Here is a 21,903-nt window from a genome sequence, read left to right on the forward strand (position 1 = left end):
CCCAGCACTGATGACTTCCTTTGAGCCTGAGTCATGCTACACCTGTAGCAGTTCCACTCCTGGACTTTGTAGATAGAGCCAGTAAGAGCCTCTTCTGCTTCAGCTAGTTTGAACAGGACTCTCTGTCACTTAGAAACCAAAGAGCCTACATGGTGCATGTACAATGAACACGACCCAAGGCCAAGAGCTAAAGAGAAGCTCTGAGCTGAGTGGGGGAGGGTGGTAGATTCTGGCTTGGAGGGGGAAGGGGGTCCCCCCTCTGCTCTGCCAAGACCAGCCCCTCATTGATCAGATTTCATTAGACAAAAACTCTCCACTGACAGAAGCAAGTCTAACCCCATTGGGTTCAATCCCTATATTTCACAGGAAACAGAAGTGAGCCCCAACGGCATCACTACCTGATGGGCCAGGGCCACTCTGCCCGTGAGTAGCTGGAGCCCAGGTCTGTCACCTGGAAAGTGCTTGGGACCCATGCTGGTAGGACCCCTGGCAGCAACAGGGGGCCCCTCACCTGCTAGAATATAAGAGCTGGTTTCTAGCTTCGACCTAAAATATTTCCAAAGGCGACCTCCAGCAATTCCTCCTCTCGAGAGGTGGCATCCACTGCCCCTCCCTGTGAACCTGGGTTGACCTGTGTCTTGCTTTGATCAACAGAATGCAGTGGAGTGAAGCTGTGTGACTTCCTGGCCTTGGCATCCCAAGGCCTTGCAACTGTTACTTTCACCCTCTTGGAAACCAGCTGCCCTGTACAGACACTCGGGCTTGACGGCTGAGCGAGGCGGACTCGTGGAAAGAATGGCCACGTGGACTGAGGTGTCTGGCGACAGCCAGCACCGAGCCCCTGTCAGGTGGGAGGGTCCCTGTGAACCTGAAGCCCAGACCACAGTCCCTTGGGTTTGCCTGGCCCGTGTGGGACTGACGGGGTCCATTCACTGGACCGTTGCTGTTGCCAGCCCAGCCCAGCCTGACTGCCAACCTTGGCTATACACGTACATGACTTAATCACTCGCAAGGAGGGAAGGCTTTAAAAACTCGGATGCCCGGCTGCAACACCAGTGACTCGGATTTCATTGGTCTGGGGTAGGGCCCGGGCCTCAAAATTTTAAAAGCTCCCCCAGGTGATTCCAGCAAGCAGCCAACATGGAGAAGCTTTAAAGTACAGAAGGACATAAATTGACCAATTCTCAGCACCCAGACTCTCCCCCTCTGAATCAGTGGGTGAGGCAGGGATCCCTGCATCTGTGTTTGTAACAGCCCGGTGCTCCCGCAGGGAAAAGCTGGAGAGCCCAGCCTGGTGGGAAGTGGACAAGAGCACAGACCCTGTGGCTAAGCTGCCGCATCCAGCCTCCCGGCTACTCAACTCCCCTCTGCCTCTGGTATGCACTGTGTCAGCACCATAGAGTGCGGTGATGATCACACAAGGGAATAGTTCTGAAGTGCTTGTGACTCTACCTGGTCCACAGCAAGTGTGAGTGTCTGTTGCCGCAGGTACTATCATTATGATGTGACCATGAAGGAGGCTCCAGGGCACAGAGGATAAGGGAGAGGCCCATGGATCTCTGAAGGCTGGAATGAATAGTCAAGTGATTTTCAGGAATCACTGATTTTCACACTTCTGAGGGTTAGGAAAAAGTACTCCCTTGCTTGAGACACTTTATTTTTGCCTTTAGAAAATGGTCAGATTATCCTGATTTGTTACAAGACACATTGCTTCCACCTTTGGAAAACTGTCTTAAGTATGCAGACATATAGTGCCTGAGACATGTATGGCAACCCCTTAATTGGAATGGCATTGTGCAGTGCACAACCTGCCCAACCATACATGACAGCCCAGCACAGAGGAGGGAAATGGTTACCAGGCTGGAGAGTAGAGGAGCTGCCCTCCACCCAGAAGGCAGAGGACAGGCAAGGTTGTGGCTAGTCTTCATGGAACTCTAGGTTGAGCCAGGGGAAAGGATGAGGGGCTACAGCTGTGCTCAGGGCAGAGTCCTTCCTGTCAGGGACATGCACAGGGCATTTTCCAGCGAGATGACCTGGGTGGGGTGGACTGGGAAGCCAGGGTTGGGTGTGGATATAGCACCTTCTGAGCATAGATGCTGACTCCTGATTATTGAGGTCATTAACCCAAGCATTCCTTGGGGCCCCAAAGATTCAAGGCTGTGCCCAAGTGCTCCAGAGACTGGCCTCACAAATTGGGGTCTGTTCATAGTCCATGACCGGCCCCATCTAGCTTTTGGACCTTGGAGATGGGGTCTGTCCCATGAAGGCTTAGCTCAGTGGCAAAGGGTAAGGCATCCACCCCGTGAGCTCCTGTCTCCTCCCTCTCTTTTCCTATCTCGGAGGAGGCTGAGATGGAGGAGGCTGCTGGGAGGCCGCAGGAGTGGGGTCCCTGATAGTGAAAGGCAGACTCCGAGGAAAAGAAGTGAACATGGGCAGTGGACGGGAAGTTCCCATTTTGGATATGAAAACCACCACTCGGTGTGGAATTAGGGTCCTCTCTTCTCTACATGTTCCATTTCCTTCCATATTTTCTACAATGAGCATCAGCTATGGTTATAATCAGAAATGCATTTTTAAAATGTTTAATCTTGGGAATAGCTGCTATTGTGTTACAGGGGTGACAATGGTCCTTCTAGGAGAACTTTTGTAGAGAAAAGGAGGGCCCCAGCCTGGAGTCAAAAACCTGGAAGGACAAGTGATGAGAGGCAGGAAGGGGGCAGAGGAGGGAGGCCGGTACTGTTACGCTCAGTGGGCGGAGCCCTTCCCCATCAGTTCTCTCCACAGGTTTCCCCCTGGGCCCCCTCTGCAGTGGTTCTTAATATTTTGGGGGGGGTCACATCCTTCAGAGAGAACCCGATGAAAGCCATGGGCCTGCTCCCCCAAAATGTGCACATACATCACACACAACAGCAGGGGTCCATAGATCCCTGGCTCAGAAGTCCTCCGCTTGGTTGGGGGCGCCCAGCCTCCCCCAGCCCTTCGCACCACTTCCTGACAGCTCCTGACTCCCTCGAGGCTGCTGCCCCCATGCTCCACCCATGCGCCGGCAGTGGGCACTCTGTTGCCCTCCCCCTTTCCCGCTCTGACCCCTGCTCGGGTGCGCTCACCTGGAAGGAGTGGAAGAGGTACCAGAAGGCCCAGGCGTTGATGACATTGTAGTACATGGAGAGGAAGAAGGACACCACCACACTGGCCACGCCTGCAGGGACAGGACACAGAGGGTGCTGAGGACGGCCCCTACCCCGCCTGCCTGGACGGGGCAGCGGGGGTCCCGCCCAGAGCCCCCAGGACATGCCTGCAGTGCCCGCCCTGGGACGGCAAAACCAGGTTTGTGACCTGGCACCTGCGAGCACTTTCTAAGGGTTAGTCTCTTCCACTACCTCCCTCCCCATCTTCTGGGACGTGAGGCCTGTGATGTTCTTTTGATGTGCTTAGGTCCTCACAACGATGTTGTGAAATGCGACGTTATGCCTACTTCGCAGAGAGGGAAACTGAGACACAGCACTTGCCCAACACCACACAGCTATTAAGTGGCACAACTAGGATTCGCACCTAGTGTGAGAAGCACTTTGTCACTGATGCCAGGCATAACGGTTGCTCTCTCCTTGGCTTACCTGAAGCTGGGTCACTTGTGCCAAACCCTGCCCAGCAGTGGCAGGGAACAGGGTGTGAGGAGGTGTGTCAGGAGTGGAGGGGATGGGGGCTACCCCTGACCTGGTCAGGCCTGCAGGGAACCATTGGGGGTGTTCGGGGGACCCGGAGCACAGAGAGGGCTGCTCCACAACCAGTGGTGTTCTGGAGCTGGTCCTCACCAGCCCTGAGAGCCACTGTGCACATCTCTGCCCAGCCCCATGCTCCGGGACATCTCCTTAGAAGTTGATGGTGGCCGTGGTGGCAGTAGTTACACCACCAGTATCAGTAAATGCTACAACCAGGCCTTCCCCTCCCCCCCCACCTCCCTGAGCTGGTTGTTAAACATTCACCAGCATCCCCGATTGGCACCAACATCTGGTATTTTTCCTATTCAGCAAATGCTGCCTCAGAGAAGCCCTCTGTGATTGATGACTCGGGCCGATTGTAAAACCACACACCTCTGTGTTAAATATTAACAGCCATTCAAGATGAGGAGGCAGTTCGATTTGGAGGTGATTTGTGAGGCCACCGGACACATTTCTTCTGCATCTGAGACTAAGTCACGCCCAAGTTCACATCCTCCTTGCTCCTGAAACTTTCCTGTCCCCCTTTCTGCCTGGGGGGTGGGAGAGGTGAGCAGAACAGACCGTGGCCACTGCTGGTCAAAGTTCAGCAGAGGAGCCCCGGCCCACGAGGGCCGCACAGGTCGGGCAAAGATCTCCCGCGGGCACCCTGGACACTGGCTCAAAGTAATTCAGGGGAGGCAGGATGGAAAGCAGTGCCCCTCTTGCCATCCACTGTGCCTCGGCCTCCATGCACTGGAGATGTTAATGGCACCCACACCCTCTCTGGTGCGATGAAGATTAAATGAGCCCACACACATACACAGACAGGCCAGCACCTGGCACAGGGCAGGGGCTCACTGACAGAGGGAGCCGTTATACGGGTTCCCAGACTGGTTGCTGGACAGGTCACTGAGTTACAGCTCCTTTCTTGGGCAGCTGTTTCCCTGTTACAAATGAGCAAACGGAGCCCCAGAGAAGAGAAGCAATGTGGCATCAGTTCCCCAGAGGCTGTGCCTCCTCCCTCTCTCACCGTCCTGTGGGTAAGAAATCCGGCCCCTCTCAGCCCACATTCTATGGCACCCCTCCTGGGCCTTCTGCCCGCCCCACTCAAGGGCTCTCTCTGGGGCCTCACGCTTGCCCCTTGCTCCAGCAGCTTTGCCAAGGGACTCCCCCCGTCACCTTCTCCTGCCCAAAACACAGTCTGGGGGTCCACAGGTGGGAGAGGACTGGAGAGCACGCACTTACCAACGCCACTGAGGTAGGGGCTGATGGTCCTCCAGGCGCCGATGCTGCCCTGGCGCATGCGCTGCCCCACTGCCAGTTCCAGGTACAGGAGCGGCATGCCCTCCACGGTGAGCATGATGATGTAGGGCACCAGGAAACTACCTGTGGGTGTCCAGGGCCGAAACCAGGCCATCACCCAGGGCTTTACTCTGGAACCCACCTAACCTCTGTGCAAATGGCCTTCCATCCACCCTCCCGTCTTTCCACTAGTCTATTCATCCTTCTACCTTTCCATCCATCCTCCATCCCTTCTTGTATTTTATCTTTCCCTCGGAATCCATCTTCGTCTCTTTCTACTCATCCTCCGTCCTTCCACCCATCCACTCTTCTGTCTTTCCATCCATCCAGCTGTCCTTCTATCCTTTTGTCTTTCTATTCATCATTCCATCCATGGATGACATGCAGCCACATCAGTTGTTAAGATCGTTAAATACGCCCATCCTGGGTGGTAAATTGCCACCATGCCAAGACCCTTGAGCGCCTTCCTCAAGGCCTCAGCTGCCCCAGCCCCTCTGCCAGAAACCCCCATTCCATTTCTATTGTAGCAACTAATAGTTGATCAGAGTCTGAGTGGTTAAATGTTTTGAACATCACCTCTGAATCCAGTCAGCCAGCCACCCACCTCCACACACTTCCTTTGGGCTTCTGACGTGGCCCAGATGGTGCCCCACGGGAGGTATTACATCAAACAACTGTTTTACTAAACGCTTCCTCTGGGCCGGGCCCTGAGCTGAGTGTAGGATGGATGGGAGAGTAGCAGCCCTGCTCCCTGCCCATGAGGGATCACCTGGGCAGAGGAATTTCAGCTGCTTCATGATTGTCTGGAGCCACAGAATACTCCTCTGGGCCTTTGTCTTCAGAGATGAGGCAAGGGCTTGCTATGTATGTGTGGAGACAAGGAGGTCCCCGATGGACCGAGCCCAGGCCACCAGCTCCCTTTTACAGAGCACCTCTGTTGGATGTACATCCGTTTTATACAGTGGCCTTCAGCCTAAGTTTTCATTTTAATAAAGGGTATCGTGACTAGTTCAAATTTTAAACCCACTGGTTCCTAAGGAGGCATCTGCAGACAATGGCCCTTGGTGATAGTGGGGAGCCAGGACATGTGAACGGAGCTACAAAAGGCCCCCCCCACTGCCAGACACATGGACAGAGGACGGCAGCCTGATGGGGCGTCCCCCACCCCAGCTGCCCCACTGCTTCTCCTGCTGGTCCCGCCCCCTCCTCCGCAGCCCCTTGGACATCCCTCCCCCAGCTCCTAGCTCCTTGGCAGTGGACCTGAAAAAAGGTTCACTGGGAGAGGAGGGCAGGACTTCTGATTAAAAGAAAACCCTGACTCTACAGCTGCAGGAATTAAAGGCTGGTTACAGAAGGAACTGGCTCTGGAAGTATTAAGGTAAACAACACAATACATATGTTCACAGGAACGTCTAATATTTACAAAAATGCCTCCATTGTACATATGTGCTGTCCTATAACCCACTTTTCTCTCCCGACAGGATCTCACAGTCATTCTCTCGACCACACCATGTACCTTCCCATCACCCCTTAAGAAGCTGCACAACATTCCACTGGGAGAATGAGCCTAGAATTTCTTTCATCACATCAGTCCTCGGGCACTTAGGCTGTTGACAGTTTTCTGCCGTCCTAAACAAAGACCGGTCCACGTGTTTGATTATTTCCTCGGGACAGAAATCCCAGAAGGAGAATGGCTGGCACCAAGGCCAAGCAGGGCCCCCGCAAGGCCCGCTCACCACGGAGAGAAAGGTGCCAGCGTGTGCTCGGGAGAGCGGGCCCCACATCACCGGACCTCCGCACTCCCAGCTTCATCCTCCCTGCTCACATCAAGGCTACAACGAATCCTGCCCCCTCATTTCTGGACCCTGCTCTGAAGACTCTGCCAGGCCCTGCTCCCTTCCTGCCCAGCAGGGAGGTGTTGCAGCATCTTACCCAGTTCCTCTCAACAGCAAGGAGTCCACGAGGCTGCCAGGGACTCCCACCCACCATATACCCATCAATACAGGTTGCGTTGGCACAACCTGCCTGGAGCAGCATTCGAACCCTCAGTGGTTATAAGAAAAGATTGTTTTCACCCAAGATGTTAAACAGTAGCCACAGGAGGCCTGGCAAGGTCCACGGAAGGTTTTTCTCTTTCACAGAGCCTGCTTGATGGTCCACTGCCTGTGGGAAGGTTGGACATTCAAGGTGCCCAGATGGGTTCCTTAGCGCTGCCCTTCAGTAATTTCTATTGCCCCTCCCACTGCCCAACCATCCAAACACACACACAATCCCCGTGGGTCTGCTCTATGATCATTTTCTCAACAAATTATGCTAGAACATTGAACATCCATATGCAGAAACAAAGAACCTCAACGCATATATCACATTTTATACTAAACAAAAGCCCTCAAAATGGATCATAGACCTATATGTACAACTTAAAACTGTAAGACTTCTAGAAGAAAACACAGGAGAAAATCCTTCTGACCTTAGGTTAGGCAAAGATTTCTTAGATACAACATCAGAAACACTATTTGTGAAAGAAAATATTGATAAATATTGATAAAATATCAGACTTCATTTTAAAACTGTGCTTCATGAAAGACATTGTTAAGAGGAGAGACAAGCTACAAACTGGGAGAAAGTATTTGCAAAACACATTTGACAAAGATATCCATGTATCTTTATATCTAGAATATATAAAAACTCAAAAATGGAAAAGAACTCGTTCAAAAATGTACAAAAATATGAACAGACATTTCACTGAAGAAAATATATGAATGGTAAAATAGCACATGAAAAGATGATCAGCACTGGTGTTCCTTAGTAGACTGCATATTCAACCCACAATGAGATGACTCTACACACCTATTAGAATGGCTAAAATAGGAAATGCTGACAATACCAAATGCTGACGAGGATTTGGAGGAACTCCCATACATTACTAGTGGGAATGTAAGATGGTTCAGCCACTCTGGAAAGCAGTATGACAGTATCTTGTAAAGTTAAGCATACATTTACTGTATGACCAGCAATCCCACTCCTGGGTATTTACCCTAGAGAAATGAAAACTTATGTTCACACAAAAACCTATACCTGAACATTTACAGTGTCTGTATTCACAGTTGTCATAAACTAGAAACAACCTCATTGTCCTTCAGTGAGTGAATGGATAAATAAACCCTGGTACGTCCATACAATGGAGTGTTACTCAGCCAATAAAAAGAAACAAACTACTGATTCATGCAGCCACATGGGAGAATCTCAAAAGCATTATGCTAAGTGAAAGATGCCAGATTCAAAAGGCAACGTACTGTGTGATTCCATTTATATGACATTCTGGAAAAGGCAAAACTATAGGGAAAAAGACAGATCTGTGGCTGCTGGGGGCTGGGAGTAAGGAGGGGCTGACTACAAGGGGACATGATTGTGGGGATAACAACTGCCTGCATTTGTCAAAATTCATATAACTGTATGCCAATAAACATGAATTTTTCTGCATGCAAATATACCTCAATAAAATAATTTTGTTTTGTCATCAGTTTGAGAACAAGTCCATTAACCAACCCTCTTCCAACTGGACTGTTCCCCATGCTCCTTTTATGTAAAAATTCTGACCCTGGCTCTGTATGAGGAGACCCTGGCATCAGGGAGAAGCTAACAGGGGCCTGAAAAAGGGTGCATCTGCCCCCATGCATCTCAATGAGGCAATAGTGTGGGAGACTAAATCCAGCCACACACTCTTTGCAGCTGCTCCCAGGAAGAGGTGGAGTCTATTTCCACCCATGGATCTGGCCTGGCCCTGGGACTTGCTTCGTCCAGTACAATGTGGGCAAGAGGGCACCATGGTGGTTCTAGAGCCCAGACCTCAAGATACCTTACAGCTCCACCTTCATCCTCTTGGAGCATGGCCCTGAGACCACCACGTATACAAGCTGGTCTAGGCTACCTGGGGATGAAGGGCCACGTGGAGGAGAGCCGAGGGGCCCAGCCAACTCAGCACCAACTGCCAACGTGTGAGGGCACTTCCAGCCCAGCCCACCCACCAGCAAATGTAGCCGCGTGAGCCAGGCCTGATGAAACCAGTAGAGAAGTGCCCAGCCACTCACAGAAGTGTGAGAAATAAACTGTTTTAGCCATGACTTTTTTACCTCTTAATACTTCAGTATGTCTTTCCTAAAAACAAAGACATTCTCTTACATAATCCCAGGGCACTGAGCAAAAAAATCAGGAAATTAACACTGATACAGAATTATTTTATCTGCAGACCTTACTGGAATTTTATCAATTATTCCACTAATGTCCTTTTCCTGGTCTCAGATACAGCTCACAATCGCACATGGCATCTGCCACATCTAGTTAGCTTCCTTTAATCTAGGACAGTGCCTCAGTCTTTGTCTTTCATGACCTTGACACACTGGAGACACTAGCCAGTTATTCTGTGGAATGCCCCTCATTTTCAGTTTTGGCAGGAACACTGAAGTGACCTGGTTCTTTGTCCGGAGGGACAAAATGTAGATTTGCCCCATGCTTGGAAATGTTAACTTACTCACTAGGTTAAGGTGGGGTCCACCAGGTTTCTCTGCTGAAAGTTACTATTTCCCCTTTGAAATGACTACGTATCTTGTAGGGAGATATTTTGAGACCAGGTAACTATCCTATTTCTCATCAGACCTTTGCCCACTACTTTTAGCATCCATGGGTAGAATCCTGCCTGAAACAATTATTTACTGTGTTGGTTGACAAATGGTGGTTTTCTTATTCTATCATTCCTTCTAAGTCCTTCAGTTTTAGAGTGGTCTGTCATGCAGAAACAGGTAACAGAGGCACCTACCCAGCCCTGTGTGGATGGCCTGTTACTGAGTCCAAGCTTGTACAGCTCGCCACACATAGACCAATAAAATCGAGATGAATTGCTAGGGCGAGGAATAGCGACTTTATTCAGAAAGCCAGCAGACCGAGAAGATGGTGGACTTGTATCCCAAAGAACCATTTTGGCTGACTGAGAATTCAGACTTCTTTTATACTAAAAGGGGAGGGAGTAAAGCCAAGTATTCCCTGGTTCTGGTCAGCCTCCGGAGGGAATGTGTTAATTTCTTCCTGCCTGCAGTCATTCACAGGTGGACCTGGTCAGGATGTTTCCTGTGAGCTAAACAAAGGTACTTTAGCTTTACATTCCTTACCCAAGAGGCAGGGTTCCCAGAGATGGGCCATTATGTGTAACTTAAGCTTATAGGCAACATCCCTTTAGTGATTAACTTGTAGTAGAATACAAAGGTTCTTCCTTATTACAATTCCCCACTGTCGATGTCCATTCCACGGTTTTGTGGGGAAAGTGATGAAGACTGCTCTGGCTACTTCCGGCTAAATGGGGCAATGAATATTCCTTAGAATCTTTCCTTTTTTATCTCCAAGTATTTGAATGTGATGAAACCCCTTAGCACTTTGTTGTCTAATTTGTAATTGGACTTGAGTTTTTGTTCCAGTTCCCAATACATATACTAAATTCCTGTGCTATTTATTTGGACAAAATTAAATAGGTTGACGCTTCTCCAGCTACAATGAAATTACCATTTACTTCAGTTGGATAGGCAGACCTGTTGGAGGCAAACCTCGTGAACAGAGGTTAGTATAGTGCCCAAAGTTTTAACATAGTTGGCAACTGCTAGGTCTTTTAGAGCATTTATAGATTCTCTCGCCTGTGCAGACACCTGAAATGGCCTACCACACAACATTTCAAAGGAACTTATTTTAAGCCTGCTTCTGGGAGCCACTGATTCACAGCAGGGCAACTGGTAAGGCCTTATCCCAAGTCAAGTTAGTATTCACTTTCTCAGTTTTTCCTGTTGATTGTGGTCTCCAGGATGAATGTAGTTCCAATGCCTTAATCCTAATCAGGGGATAATTTCCTCAAGGAGGGCTTTAACCAATTAAAGAGTACTGATTTTAAAAATTAAGAACGTTACACTGCCACACACAAAAACAAATGGTCCACAAAACATTCTCCTTTCCTTCTGAAGGTTTTATGATGCATTGTTATCATTAACCAGTCTTTTACTATTAAACTTAAATGGTCAATTGAGACAAGCAGTTCTGAGACCATCCTTCCACCACTGATTAAGACTGGGTGGCAGGTATTGGGGAATAATATTCACTTAGCCTTCTGAGCTTTCTGGGCAGACTTGGTGACCTTGCCAGCTCCAGCTGCCTTCTTGTCCACTGCTTTGATGACGCCCAAAGCAACTGTCTCTCATGTCACAAACAGCAAAATGGCCCAGAGGAGGAGAGTCAGAGAAGCTCTCAACACACATGGGCTTTCCAGGAACCATATCAATGATGGCAGCATCCCCAGATTAAGAATTGGGGGCCATCTTCCAGCTTGTCCCCCAGAAGGATCAATCTTCTTCAGCCCAGCTAACTTGCAAGCAATGTGAGCTGTGTGACAATTCGGTACAGGTGCACATGCAGCACTGATTTGGCCTTGATGGTTCAAGATAATCCCCTTGAGCTGTGAGGCCAGCTGCTTCCATCGGCGGGTCATTTTTGCTGTCATCAGCCACACTGCCACAACAAACACCTTTGACAGACACGTTCTTGACACACTGAGGCCCACACTGTCCCCAGGAAGGGCTTTACTCAAAGCTTTCTTTGTGCATTTCAACAGACTTGACTTCCTGCAGCTCAAGGCATTTGAGTCCAGTCCTCGGTGGTGCAGGTTCCTGTGTTGGGTCCCCATCTGGGGAGGTCCAATAGCCGCCTTTGGGTTATTTTTAGCACAAATCATGCAATTCTGAGTGACTTGCTGGATGGCCTTTTGTAGGTTAGGCCCCATTATATGCTTTTTTTTTTTTTTTAATGGCTGTGCTGAGTGGCTTGCAGGATCTTAGTTCCTCGACCAGGGACTGAACTCGTGCCCTTGGCAGTGAAAGCACCAAGTCCTAACCACTGGACCTCCTGGGAACTCCCCTGACTTTTGAATCCATTGTAAGGTGGCATCTCCCCCTAATGGACACTATTGTGAATGTGCCGCAGCACGGTGCCCAAGATGCCTCAGGGATCAAAACAATTCCTTGTGCACTACATTTCCAGCCAGGTGAGGTGGGGTCCAAGTGAAACCCTACTCTTCGGCCCTCACCTTGTCCTCTCCTGAACACACTGGCTGGTATTTTGACAAGTCTATCAATGGAAGAAGCGATTCTCTTGCCTCAGAGGAGATTGTCCCAGCGTCCTTTTTTTTTTTTTTTTTGTCTCTCAAAATATTTCAAGTAGAAATTGGGAAGACAACAACATGTAAAATAGTTAAGTAAAAAACCTTGACAAATACACTCATTTGGTCATCAAAATATAAAAAGCTGAAAATAATATTACATTAGGTACTTTGATTGAAAACAGTGTTACTCTAGTCAAGTAATAAGCCCAAAGCGGTCCTCAACTAAGAGTTAAAGCTCGTCTCTCTATTCATACACGCAGCCCTTAGACAAGCATCATATATGTTTTTATCCAGAATGGTCCCCCCCCAAATCCTTATCTTTTTATTTTTGTTACTTTTATGGAAATTATTCAGTGTGTTTGTGTGTTTTTTATAAATAAGTTTTTATTTTTCAGAATGTCACTAAGCAACCACATCAACCTCGGACAATATCTGAACCATTTTTACAAAAGTGGAAACAGCCAAATAAAGGGTCTCAGGTTAAGTGAGAGGCATGGGTGGGTTATTAATCGATATGGAATAATTTGTTGTTTGATCAGCACCGTGACACTGATGAACGTACTTTGAAAGTTGGCCCCGCCTGATAGCAACCCATGTGGATGCAAACCTCTTGGTCCTAGAATCCTTTCTCAAAGGTATAAATGAGGCACAAAGAATCACTAGGAGAAGGATTAGTAAAAGCTGAGTCCTTGCCACGAGTGGGGTGCCGGCCAGAGAAAGTCAAGTCCTTGTACACCCAGTTGAAATGCAAAGTGTCCTGGAGCGTCTGTCCCCAAGGGCTGTCCCATAGGGCACATGTGAAGTTGGTCTGGTGCAGGAGAAACAGACTTATTTGGATGAGGGGTACCCAGCATCCTCTGGAGAGTCAGGGTGGTGGAGCAAACCCTTACCACTGAGGCCACTGCAGCCTCCGGGTTGCCATCCTGGGTTTGTCAGCCGGTCTCTGCCCTTTCCTCCTGGGCCGTCTTGCGCCTCCTGACACTGAAGGTGGGAGGGCTGGGCTCCTTCCTCCTGCTCATCTGAATTGGACTCATTGTTATAGAAGTGAATGGTGGCTTGCACAGGGAAACTGGCCAGCACCTTCTCCCCGGAACTCTGCAGATACTGTTGATGCTTAGAAATGGGTAAATAAAGTCTTACAGGATGCTGAAACCCAAAGGCCCCCTTCGATCCAAAGGTTTGTTGGTCATACCCAGCCTCAAGCTGGCTTCCAATTCTGGTGGGGTCAGCAACCTAGGGGGTCAGGATACAAGGTCTCCATGGTGTTTGGCTCTCAGGCGTGGCAGTGGTGGTCCCTAGGGACCACCCCCAGGGCAGTGACAGATGCATCCCTGCGCCTCCTGGGCTCCGGCCGCTGCCTCGGGTCTCATGGTGCTCTCGGAGCCCGCCCCCCTCCAGCAGTGCCCACGACCGGCCGTGCCTTTAACCACTCGGGTGAGGGCGCTCACCTCCCAGCGTCCCTTTTTAATGGGATTTGTGTTGGTCGTGTGTTTTTGGCCCTCCCTGGGGTGCCATGAGCACACACTTCTGGTCTTACCTTTTCATTGACCTGGGGAGGGTGGGGAGCATGGGGGAAGAGCTGTCTCCCTTCCTGGGGTTTTCCTGAGCATCATCTGTAGGCTTAAAGTGTGTTCTGGTGGGTCTCTGATGCCAAGCTGTTCCGGTGAAAAACTTCAGGGTGAGGTCTGTCAGAAAGTTAATCAGCTCATTCCCCACTGTCAATTTCACCCGGGGTTCCTGTAGGGAATTAGGCACCTCCAGTCCAAGGGAGCCCCTGGCCTCTTCATTCACCAGTGTTCCTCTCTTTCTATCGTATGAGAGGCTCTCATCTCTGTTTTTCTTCTTATGTTTTAGCCTAGGGCAATCTGTTTTCCAATGTTCCTCCTCCTTCCAGCAGGTGCATTGTTCCCACCCCAACGGTGACTTACCTCTCTTCCAATTACTCACCTTCCGGGAATTCAATGCCACTGCCAAAAAAGTGGCGCTTCATTTTGCATCTTCTTTCTTCTGTTGTTGTTCACTGTTGAACACTTAATTTTTTTCTTAATTAATTTATTTTATTTTATTTTATTTATTTTTGGCTGTGTTAGGTCTTTGCTGCTGTGTGCGGGCTTTCTCTAGTTGCGGCGAGCGGGGGCTACTCTTCATTGCAGCGCACGGGCTTCTCATTGCAGTGGCTTCTCTTGTTGCAGAGCACAGGCTCTAGGCATGCAGGCTTCAGTAGTCATGGTTCCCGGGCTCAGTAGTTGTGGCTCGTGGCCTCTAGAGCGCAGGCTCAGTAGTTGTGGCGCACGGGCTTAGTTGCTCTGCGGCACGTGAGATCTTCCCGGACCAGGGATCGAACCCGTGTCCCCTGCGTTGGCAGGCGGATTCTTAACCACTGCGCCACCAGGGAAGCCCTGTTGAACACTTTAAAAAGCAACATCTACCAATTGAGAAGGGTTCATTTCAAATGAACCATCTTATTTTTTTAACTTTCTCCTGATATAAGGCACTTCGCCCCCCCTAAAAAAGGTCAAATTTATGATTCTAATATTTTCAGGGGCCACACGATCTGCATTAGTATAATGTCTGTAGGCCTGATAAATCTTCTCCAAGAATTCAGAGGGGTCTTCATTTGTTTTTTTGCTTAATTTTGTTCAACCTCTTTTGCTTTGGCTCCCCTTTTCAAAGCCCTGCCAAGATGCACTGATAAGTAATGCTCTAATAAGGGCAGTCCTCCCTCATTGGGTTCCAATTTGGTTCAGCTGTTGGTACTGCCAAGTGGGTTCAGGTGTAGGAGAGCTCCCTATAAAGGAGGGTTGCAATCTTTTCAAATAAACAAGTCTGAGAAACCCAGCTGGTTGGTTGTTGGCATTTAGGCCCCCTATGAGATAACGGCGTAAGGGAAATTGCCCTGCCCCAGGAGTGGCTCCTCACCCCAACTGGGTGCCCTGTCGGGTCTTAGATGGCAATACCATACCAGGCCCCTGTGCCCCAGGAACTAACACAGGATTTTCTAGTTGATCCCTAGAAGGAGGGGCAGTCCCGAGCTCAGCTGGAGTAGTTAAGGTTTGAAGCAACCTATCCTCACTCTCATTCCTTTCTTTTTCTTATTTTCCCTGATGTAATAGCACAAATACTTGCATGTAAAGAATTTCATCATTCTTCCGCACTTCTTCACAGAAAAGCCACCATAAAACCATAAATAGCAATTGATCATCTCTAACAATTAAAAGGATGCCTTTTTGCCTTGGCATCAACCAACCGGGCTGAATTCTGGGCTGGGGCTTTTGGTGATTTTAGGAACCAAGTAGAACCTTTCTCTTTTCCCTGGGAATGTCCTACAGACAGGTCTTTTTTTTTTTTTTTTTTTTCCCCCTTTTCTATTCCTTTCCTCCATCTGACATCACTAAGAGTTTTAAATATCACAAAATTGTTTTGGCTGTAAATGGAGAAAGAGTACCAAACAAAATGAAACAAAAAACCCAAAGAACAAACAGAAAATCTAAATAAACCCTCAAGTTTGGTCTTGGGGTTTTACATATAACAACGACATAGGAGACCACAAACGACGTAATGAACACAGCAAGGGTAGCAGTATACGGTACACAGGGTCCCAAGATAACTCTGCCTAAACCCCTCGTGGTGTTTCTAACAGGTACTGTGGCCACACAATGTTACAATAAAATATCATCATCTTCTACTCATGGGTCATGGCTGTAATCAGATCACTTATCCAAAACACACCTCAGAGGACTTTCTTTAGGGATAGTTGAAACATTCTCCATTTTTAAAGACAGAAATTCAAGACAAACAAAACACAAATGGCAACATACCAGTGCTAGCATCCAAAGCAGCAAACGAAACGGGTAAAAGTCCAACAACTCCTTCCTCTCTCCAACAGGGTACCCCACTCAAATACAAAACAAACTGGCTTATTTTGGAGAAAAAGCCCCAAATGGAGAGGAAATAAAGTTTCCGGCTGTACACACCGGAGTGACTTACCCTACTGTATGGAACCCGTTGGCTCCCAAATATCAATTCCTTGTTCCAATTGCCTAGCGCTGGGGCAGCCGGTGCCACTTTGGGGAATTTTGAAGGGCAGATTCTCAGGACAAGTGGTCCCGGCAGCTGCTAGGGCCTTACTGGAAAATTCCCCAACCCAAAATTTGTTACCGAGTCCAAGCTTGTACTGCACGACAGGCCAATAAATCTAGGGATGAGTTGCTGGGGGAAGGAAGAGCGACTTCCCTCAGAAAGCCAGAAAACTGAGAAGATTGCGGATTCATCTCCCAGAGAACCATCTTGCCTAAATTAGCATTCAGGCTCTTTTATACTAAAGGGGAGGGAGTAAAGCCAAGCACTTCCTGGTTCCGGTCAGCCTCCAGAGGGGGGGATGAGCCATTCACAGGTGAGCCTCGTCAGGATGTTTGCTGTGAGCTAAACAAAGGTATTTTAGCTTAATGCTCCTTACCTGGGAGCCAGGGTTCCCAGAGATGGGCCATTATGTATAATTTAAGCTTATAGGCAACATCCCTTTACTGATTAACTTGTGATAGAATATAAAGGTTCTTCCTTATTACAGGCCCAGCCTAACCCCAACCTAACCCTCATCACATCTCTGCCTCAGTCCCCTGTGTCCACCCTACATGTGCCTGGCACATGTTAGGAGCCCAAGAGTGTGGTTGTCACCAGGACTGAATTTGGAAATCCCAGGATGAGCAGCAGATATGAGACTCCCAGGGACATTTTCTGACGGCCGGGACCCAGCCTCTCGAGCTTACTTTGCAAATTGTGTTTGATACTTCACAATCTCTGAAACTCAGGCTTCTGTTCCATCCAGGAGCACTGTAGAAACACCCAGGGCCAGAGACCGAGCACAACACACACATGCGCACAGTACACAAGGGAGCAGCCGTCGTGCTGCCCACCCGTCCATCTGTGGACTGGCCTGGTGTGGCTCAATCCCAGGCTGGGTGCTGCCCCGAAGGGCTGTGGCTCCAGGCATGCCGGGGCTGGCTCACACCAGCTCTCAAGAGCTGCACATCTCCTCCCAACCCCACATTCCCAGACATTCCACTGGTTAGTCTGAACTTGGCCACAGTGGGAGTATTTACACCATGGTCATCAGCAAATGCAATAAATTAGGTCCTGCTCCTCCCTCCAAAAGCCAGTTGTTCCACATTATTGGCACCCCACCGCCTGGCTCCCAGCAGCTGGTGGTCTGGGGTCGGGGATTCCTCTAAAGTGTGGTCCATGGCCCGGCAGCATCCATCGGCATCACTTAGGAGTTTGTCAGAAATGCAGAATCCTGCCCTCCCCTGCAGTTCTCCAAATCAGAATCTCTAGGGGCGGGGCCAGCAGTCTGTAGTTTATCAAGAAGCTTCGGTGGGCAAAGTCTGAGATGCAATGACCTAAGCACCAGGGAGGAGCAGAAGGGGCTTTGAGGAAAAGTGTCATTGTCCCACTGCCTAGTCAGGTGTCTTCTGACTGCCCCTCTTTATGGGTTAAATATCACATAGAGAAAATTTAGAGGAAAAAAATCCACATTTCCATGAGCCACATCAATGTTCTCATTCTTCCATGTTTCTTCCATGATTTGAGCACATTTATATAAAAGTCAACAGCAGGTGCACTCATTTTCCACATGTTGGTATACAACACATTTGCATCCCAATTTCTTCCTGAACAACCACGGCCTTAGACTTTGACTTGGTCTCCAAGGCCTGCTGACTATCAAGCACAGATTTTGTGCAGTTCCTTCAGCTGCCTTTCCTTTGTTCTAGCGTCAGGGTGCTGGCACCTGGAATGTAATCTTCAGAATTAACATTCCTTGTGCCGCCTGGCCCACAGAGCAGGAAGGAAGCCTCATGGGAAGGAGCACGGACCCCTAATCCTTTTTATTCTGGGAAGTATTTTGGCGCAGCCTGGCTCTGCGGTTTATAAACAAGCTCTTTGCTGGCTGGCGGGGGGCGGGGTGGTGGAAGCCAGGGCTCTGTGTAGAGGGAAGTTAGATCCCCCTCTGGAGCCTTTCATGATGCGGTAAGTTACCTGTCAGGTACAGAACGGGAGTGTAAACAGAAATCACTTACTGTAGGTGACACCGTTGGGCAGTGAAAGGCTTGGGAAAACCACCAGCGCCCCTGCCTCACGAACTCTGCGGCTTTTCATAACAGACCTGGCTTCTTCATGCAACAAATATTCATTGGGTGCCTCCTCTGACCCCACCACTTCACAGAGACGGGGCTAGTGGGCGACAGAAACTCTAGAACAAAGTGCAGGCCTTCTGCCCAGGTGCTGGAAGTGCCCCAGGCTAACAGTGGCATCCCAGGTGGAGGAATAGCTTGGGAAAAGTGTGGAGGTAGAGAGTGGGCATTCACTAATGGACAGTTGTTCAGAATAGTTGGCGGGGAGGGGGGCTGCTGGAAGATGAGTGACAGGAAATGAGATGGAAATAGGGGCAGGTGTTAGGTGGTCAAGTCCTTACCGAGCCAGGATAAGCTGTTTGGTCTTTGTTCTGTAGACACTGATGACTGAGAGGATGCCACCCACCTAACCTACATCTGTCCATCCTGGACCCATCCATCCATCAATCCATCCCTCCACCCACCCACCAATCCATCCTCTCCCCAGTGTCCATTTGCTGGTCAACCATCATCCATCCGTCTACCTTTCCACCTATCAGCTTAAGCATACTCTGTACCAGGCACAAGATTTCTTCTTTCTTTTCCTGGGTCTTGAAGGTCTTGCTGTTTCCCTAGCAATTTATATATACAGTTGACCCTTGAACAACGCTGGGTTTGAACTGCATGGGTCCACTTATACGCAGACTTTTTTCCGTAGTAAGTACTACAATACTATATAATCTCCAGTGGGCTGAACCGCAGATATGGAGGAACTGTGGATACGGAGGGCCAACTGTAAGTCATATGCGGATTTTCAGGGATTTTCAACAGCGTGCAGGATGGACGCCCTTCACCTCCATGTTGTTTGAGGGTCAATTATATTCCACCTCAGAACTACCCCACCTTACCAGTGTCTACCTGCAGACTACTCAGGTAATGCTGTTGTTAGAAACAAGGAATTAAATAGTCACGTGACAGCAAGGCTCACCTGGCCTGATGTTTGGGAAACGTGTAGCAGGATAAAGGTATCATGGGTAGGTGTGCTGAATGCCGAATGATGCGGAAATCTCATCCTGACAAATAATTCTTACGAAAGTCAGTTATGAAGCTGTTGGAGCATATGGGAATACACGCACTTCACATACTTATGAGATATATATATATATATATATATATATATATATGCCTTTCAAATTAAAAAAAGGAGTCAGAGGATTAAGAATGCAATATTTTTTTTAAAAACTGTACATTAATCTTCTGTCAAGTTTTTTTTTTTTGAGCTGGGAGGGGTGGGTGAGAGTGAGGGAGTAGTGTTTTATGTTGGTCTTCTTGAACAGGTTAAACCAAGTAAATACTTCGGTCTAACATCTTTCATTGTCCTCTATGGTGAAAAAAACCACTCATGCTAAGTATAGAAGACACCACAACACACACACACACACACACACACACAGCCAAAGATAACTATTGTTTTATTCTCTTTGGTATGTTTTTGTTCATCCTCTTTTCTCTGCATACTTTAAAACATAATTGAGATCATCCATTTTATACAGCTTTGAATCTGACTTCCCTCCCTCCATTTAATGTATGACATGAAAAAATACTCAAATACATTTTTTGAAAAACCATCTTAATGGCTTCCAAGAGCACCACCGCGTGCATGTCCCATAATTTATGGAACCAATCCCCTTTAGTTGAGGGCTTAGGAGGTTTCCCATGCCTGGCTCTTATTAAAAGATGGAGGCTATCCGTCTACTGTCTACCTTCTGTCAGAACTATTTTCTTTATGTAGAATGCTAAAAATGGAATAACTCAGAAAAAAATTTTTTTAATGCTGAGACTTCAATCTCTATTGCCACCTTGCCTTCCAAAAAGGCACTTGACCCTCACTGAGGTTCTCTGGCATGTCACAGAAGGCGTCTCCAACTCCCTGGAAGGTATGCGAATGCTGTGTGGGTGCGTTGCTGTCTAGTGAGTGCACTGTGATGCTTCAGAGGAAAAATTTGTAAAAAACCAAAACAAACGAACAACACTGCAATAGAGTGATTAGCCTTCCTGCCTACTGTGGTCCCAAACCCAAATCAATCTTGTGATAAAAAATTTAAAGAAATAGCTCAAAATCCTTTTATCCTGAGTTTCAAATCATGCTGCCAGGAATGTTTCTGATCTGAAAGTTGTATAACGAGTTTCTGCTGAACAAGACAATTCCCTGCTCACTGTCAGACCACTGCCACCTCTTCTCCCGAGGGAGGAAAACAGTGTCCCCCCTACCCCGTGCCTCCTACTGCTCGCAGAGCCGCAGCCTGTCCAACAAGGGTGACAAGGGCGCGCTGGAGGGCTTGGCCGCCCCGGGGATGGGGTCGGGGCTGCAGAGGGCTCGGGAAGGCGCTCTGGATAAGAGCTCCAGCTGTGGACTGAGATGTCCTAGGTCCGATTCCCGCCTCTGTGACTCTGGGCAAATCACTTCGTTCTCTGAGCCTCAGTTTACTCGCACGCAATATGGGGCCAACCCCAGCGCGCACCGCCAGGCCACTAGGCACAGAAGGCGACCCCGCGGGGTCTTGCGGGGACTGCGCAGCCCGGGCGCCGGCACTCACCTCCGCCGTACATCTGGCACAGGTAGGGGAAGCGCCACACGTTGCCCAGGCCCACGGCGTACGAGATGCAGGCGAACACGAACTGCAGCGGGGTGGCCCACAGGGGCCGCGCTTCGTCCATGGCCCCGGAGCTCGGCGCGCGGCGCGGTGGGTGCGCGGCCGCCAAGAGCGCCGTCCCGCCCGGCTCGGCCTGCGGATGGCCCCGCGCCTCTGCCGCGGCCGCTCGCCCGCTTTTTAATTGCTAATCTCATTAACGGCGCTCGCGTCGGAGGGGCGAGGCTGGTAAATGGATGACGGCGAGCCCCACCCCGCCGCCGGGCCGCCGCGGCCGGGAAGGCACCCGAGATTGCGCCGTACGGGATGGCGCCCGGGCCCCGCCAGCTCGACGTGGGGTCTGGTGCGTCGTCTGTGGAGCTCCTGGGAGTGGTCGGGTTCCCTCGAGCACCTACCCAGCATTTACAGAGTGCCTACTGTGTGCCAGGCTTTGTCTGGGGACAGGGCTGTGAACAGCACAAACATCCCCAGTCCTTCCGGAGCTGACATTCTGGTAAAGGGAATTGCTTAAATGAACTGGATGAAATAGCCCATTTTCAACTATTTTTGACCTACAGAAAGGATAATTCCATATGGTCTACCCTAGTCCATATTTAAGACAGAGAGAGGCAAGGAAGGCAACTAAGGCAAAGGGGTTAGCAGTTCTGGGGGCGGGGGGGTAGGCTGGGGTGGTCAAGGAGGGCTTCCCGGAGGAGGGGACTTACATTTGCCCAGAGACCAGAAGGAAGCGAGGGACTCCCCCCACCTCTCCAGCGGAAGAGGAGTGATCCAGGCAGCCATCTCCTTCCATCCACAGACAGGTTGTGTGTGCCTACTGTGTGCAGGGCTGGGAGTCTGGCTCTGTAGTGCAGGATGGGGCCAGGAATCAGGTTTCGAACAACCACTGTGGGAGATTCTACTCCTGGGGCCAGAGATTCTGGTTCACTCGGCTCGAGTAGGGGGCTAAGAAACCT

At 49.4% G+C, this 21,903-nt stretch overlaps 1 protein-coding gene and 1 pseudogene across 1 annotated transcript in view; both read right to left on the minus strand.

Annotated features, from left to right (window-relative positions):
• SLC6A20 (solute carrier family 6 member 20) overlaps positions 1-21,020 on the minus strand; it is a 43,516-nt gene extending 22,496 nt beyond the window's left edge. Inside the window, exons 1-3 of the mRNA XM_061196632.1 lie at positions 20,897-21,020; positions 4,944-5,084; positions 3,108-3,199 (exon numbers count right to left, since the gene is read on the minus strand). Coding sequence (XP_061052615.1) covers positions 3,108-3,199; positions 4,944-5,084; positions 20,897-21,017 — 354 coding nt within the window. The 5' untranslated portion in view covers positions 21,018-21,020. The remainder of the gene's footprint in view (positions 1-3,107; positions 3,200-4,943; positions 5,085-20,896) is intronic.
• Positions 13,021-13,562, minus strand: LOC133094657 (protein ripply3-like; annotated as a pseudogene).
• Positions 21,021-21,903: the final 883 nt, after the last annotated feature.

This window comes from Eubalaena glacialis, chromosome 7 (genome assembly GCF_028564815.1).
Source record: "Eubalaena glacialis isolate mEubGla1 chromosome 7, mEubGla1.1.hap2.+ XY, whole genome shotgun sequence".
NCBI lineage: Eukaryota > Metazoa > Chordata > Mammalia > Artiodactyla > Balaenidae > Eubalaena > Eubalaena glacialis.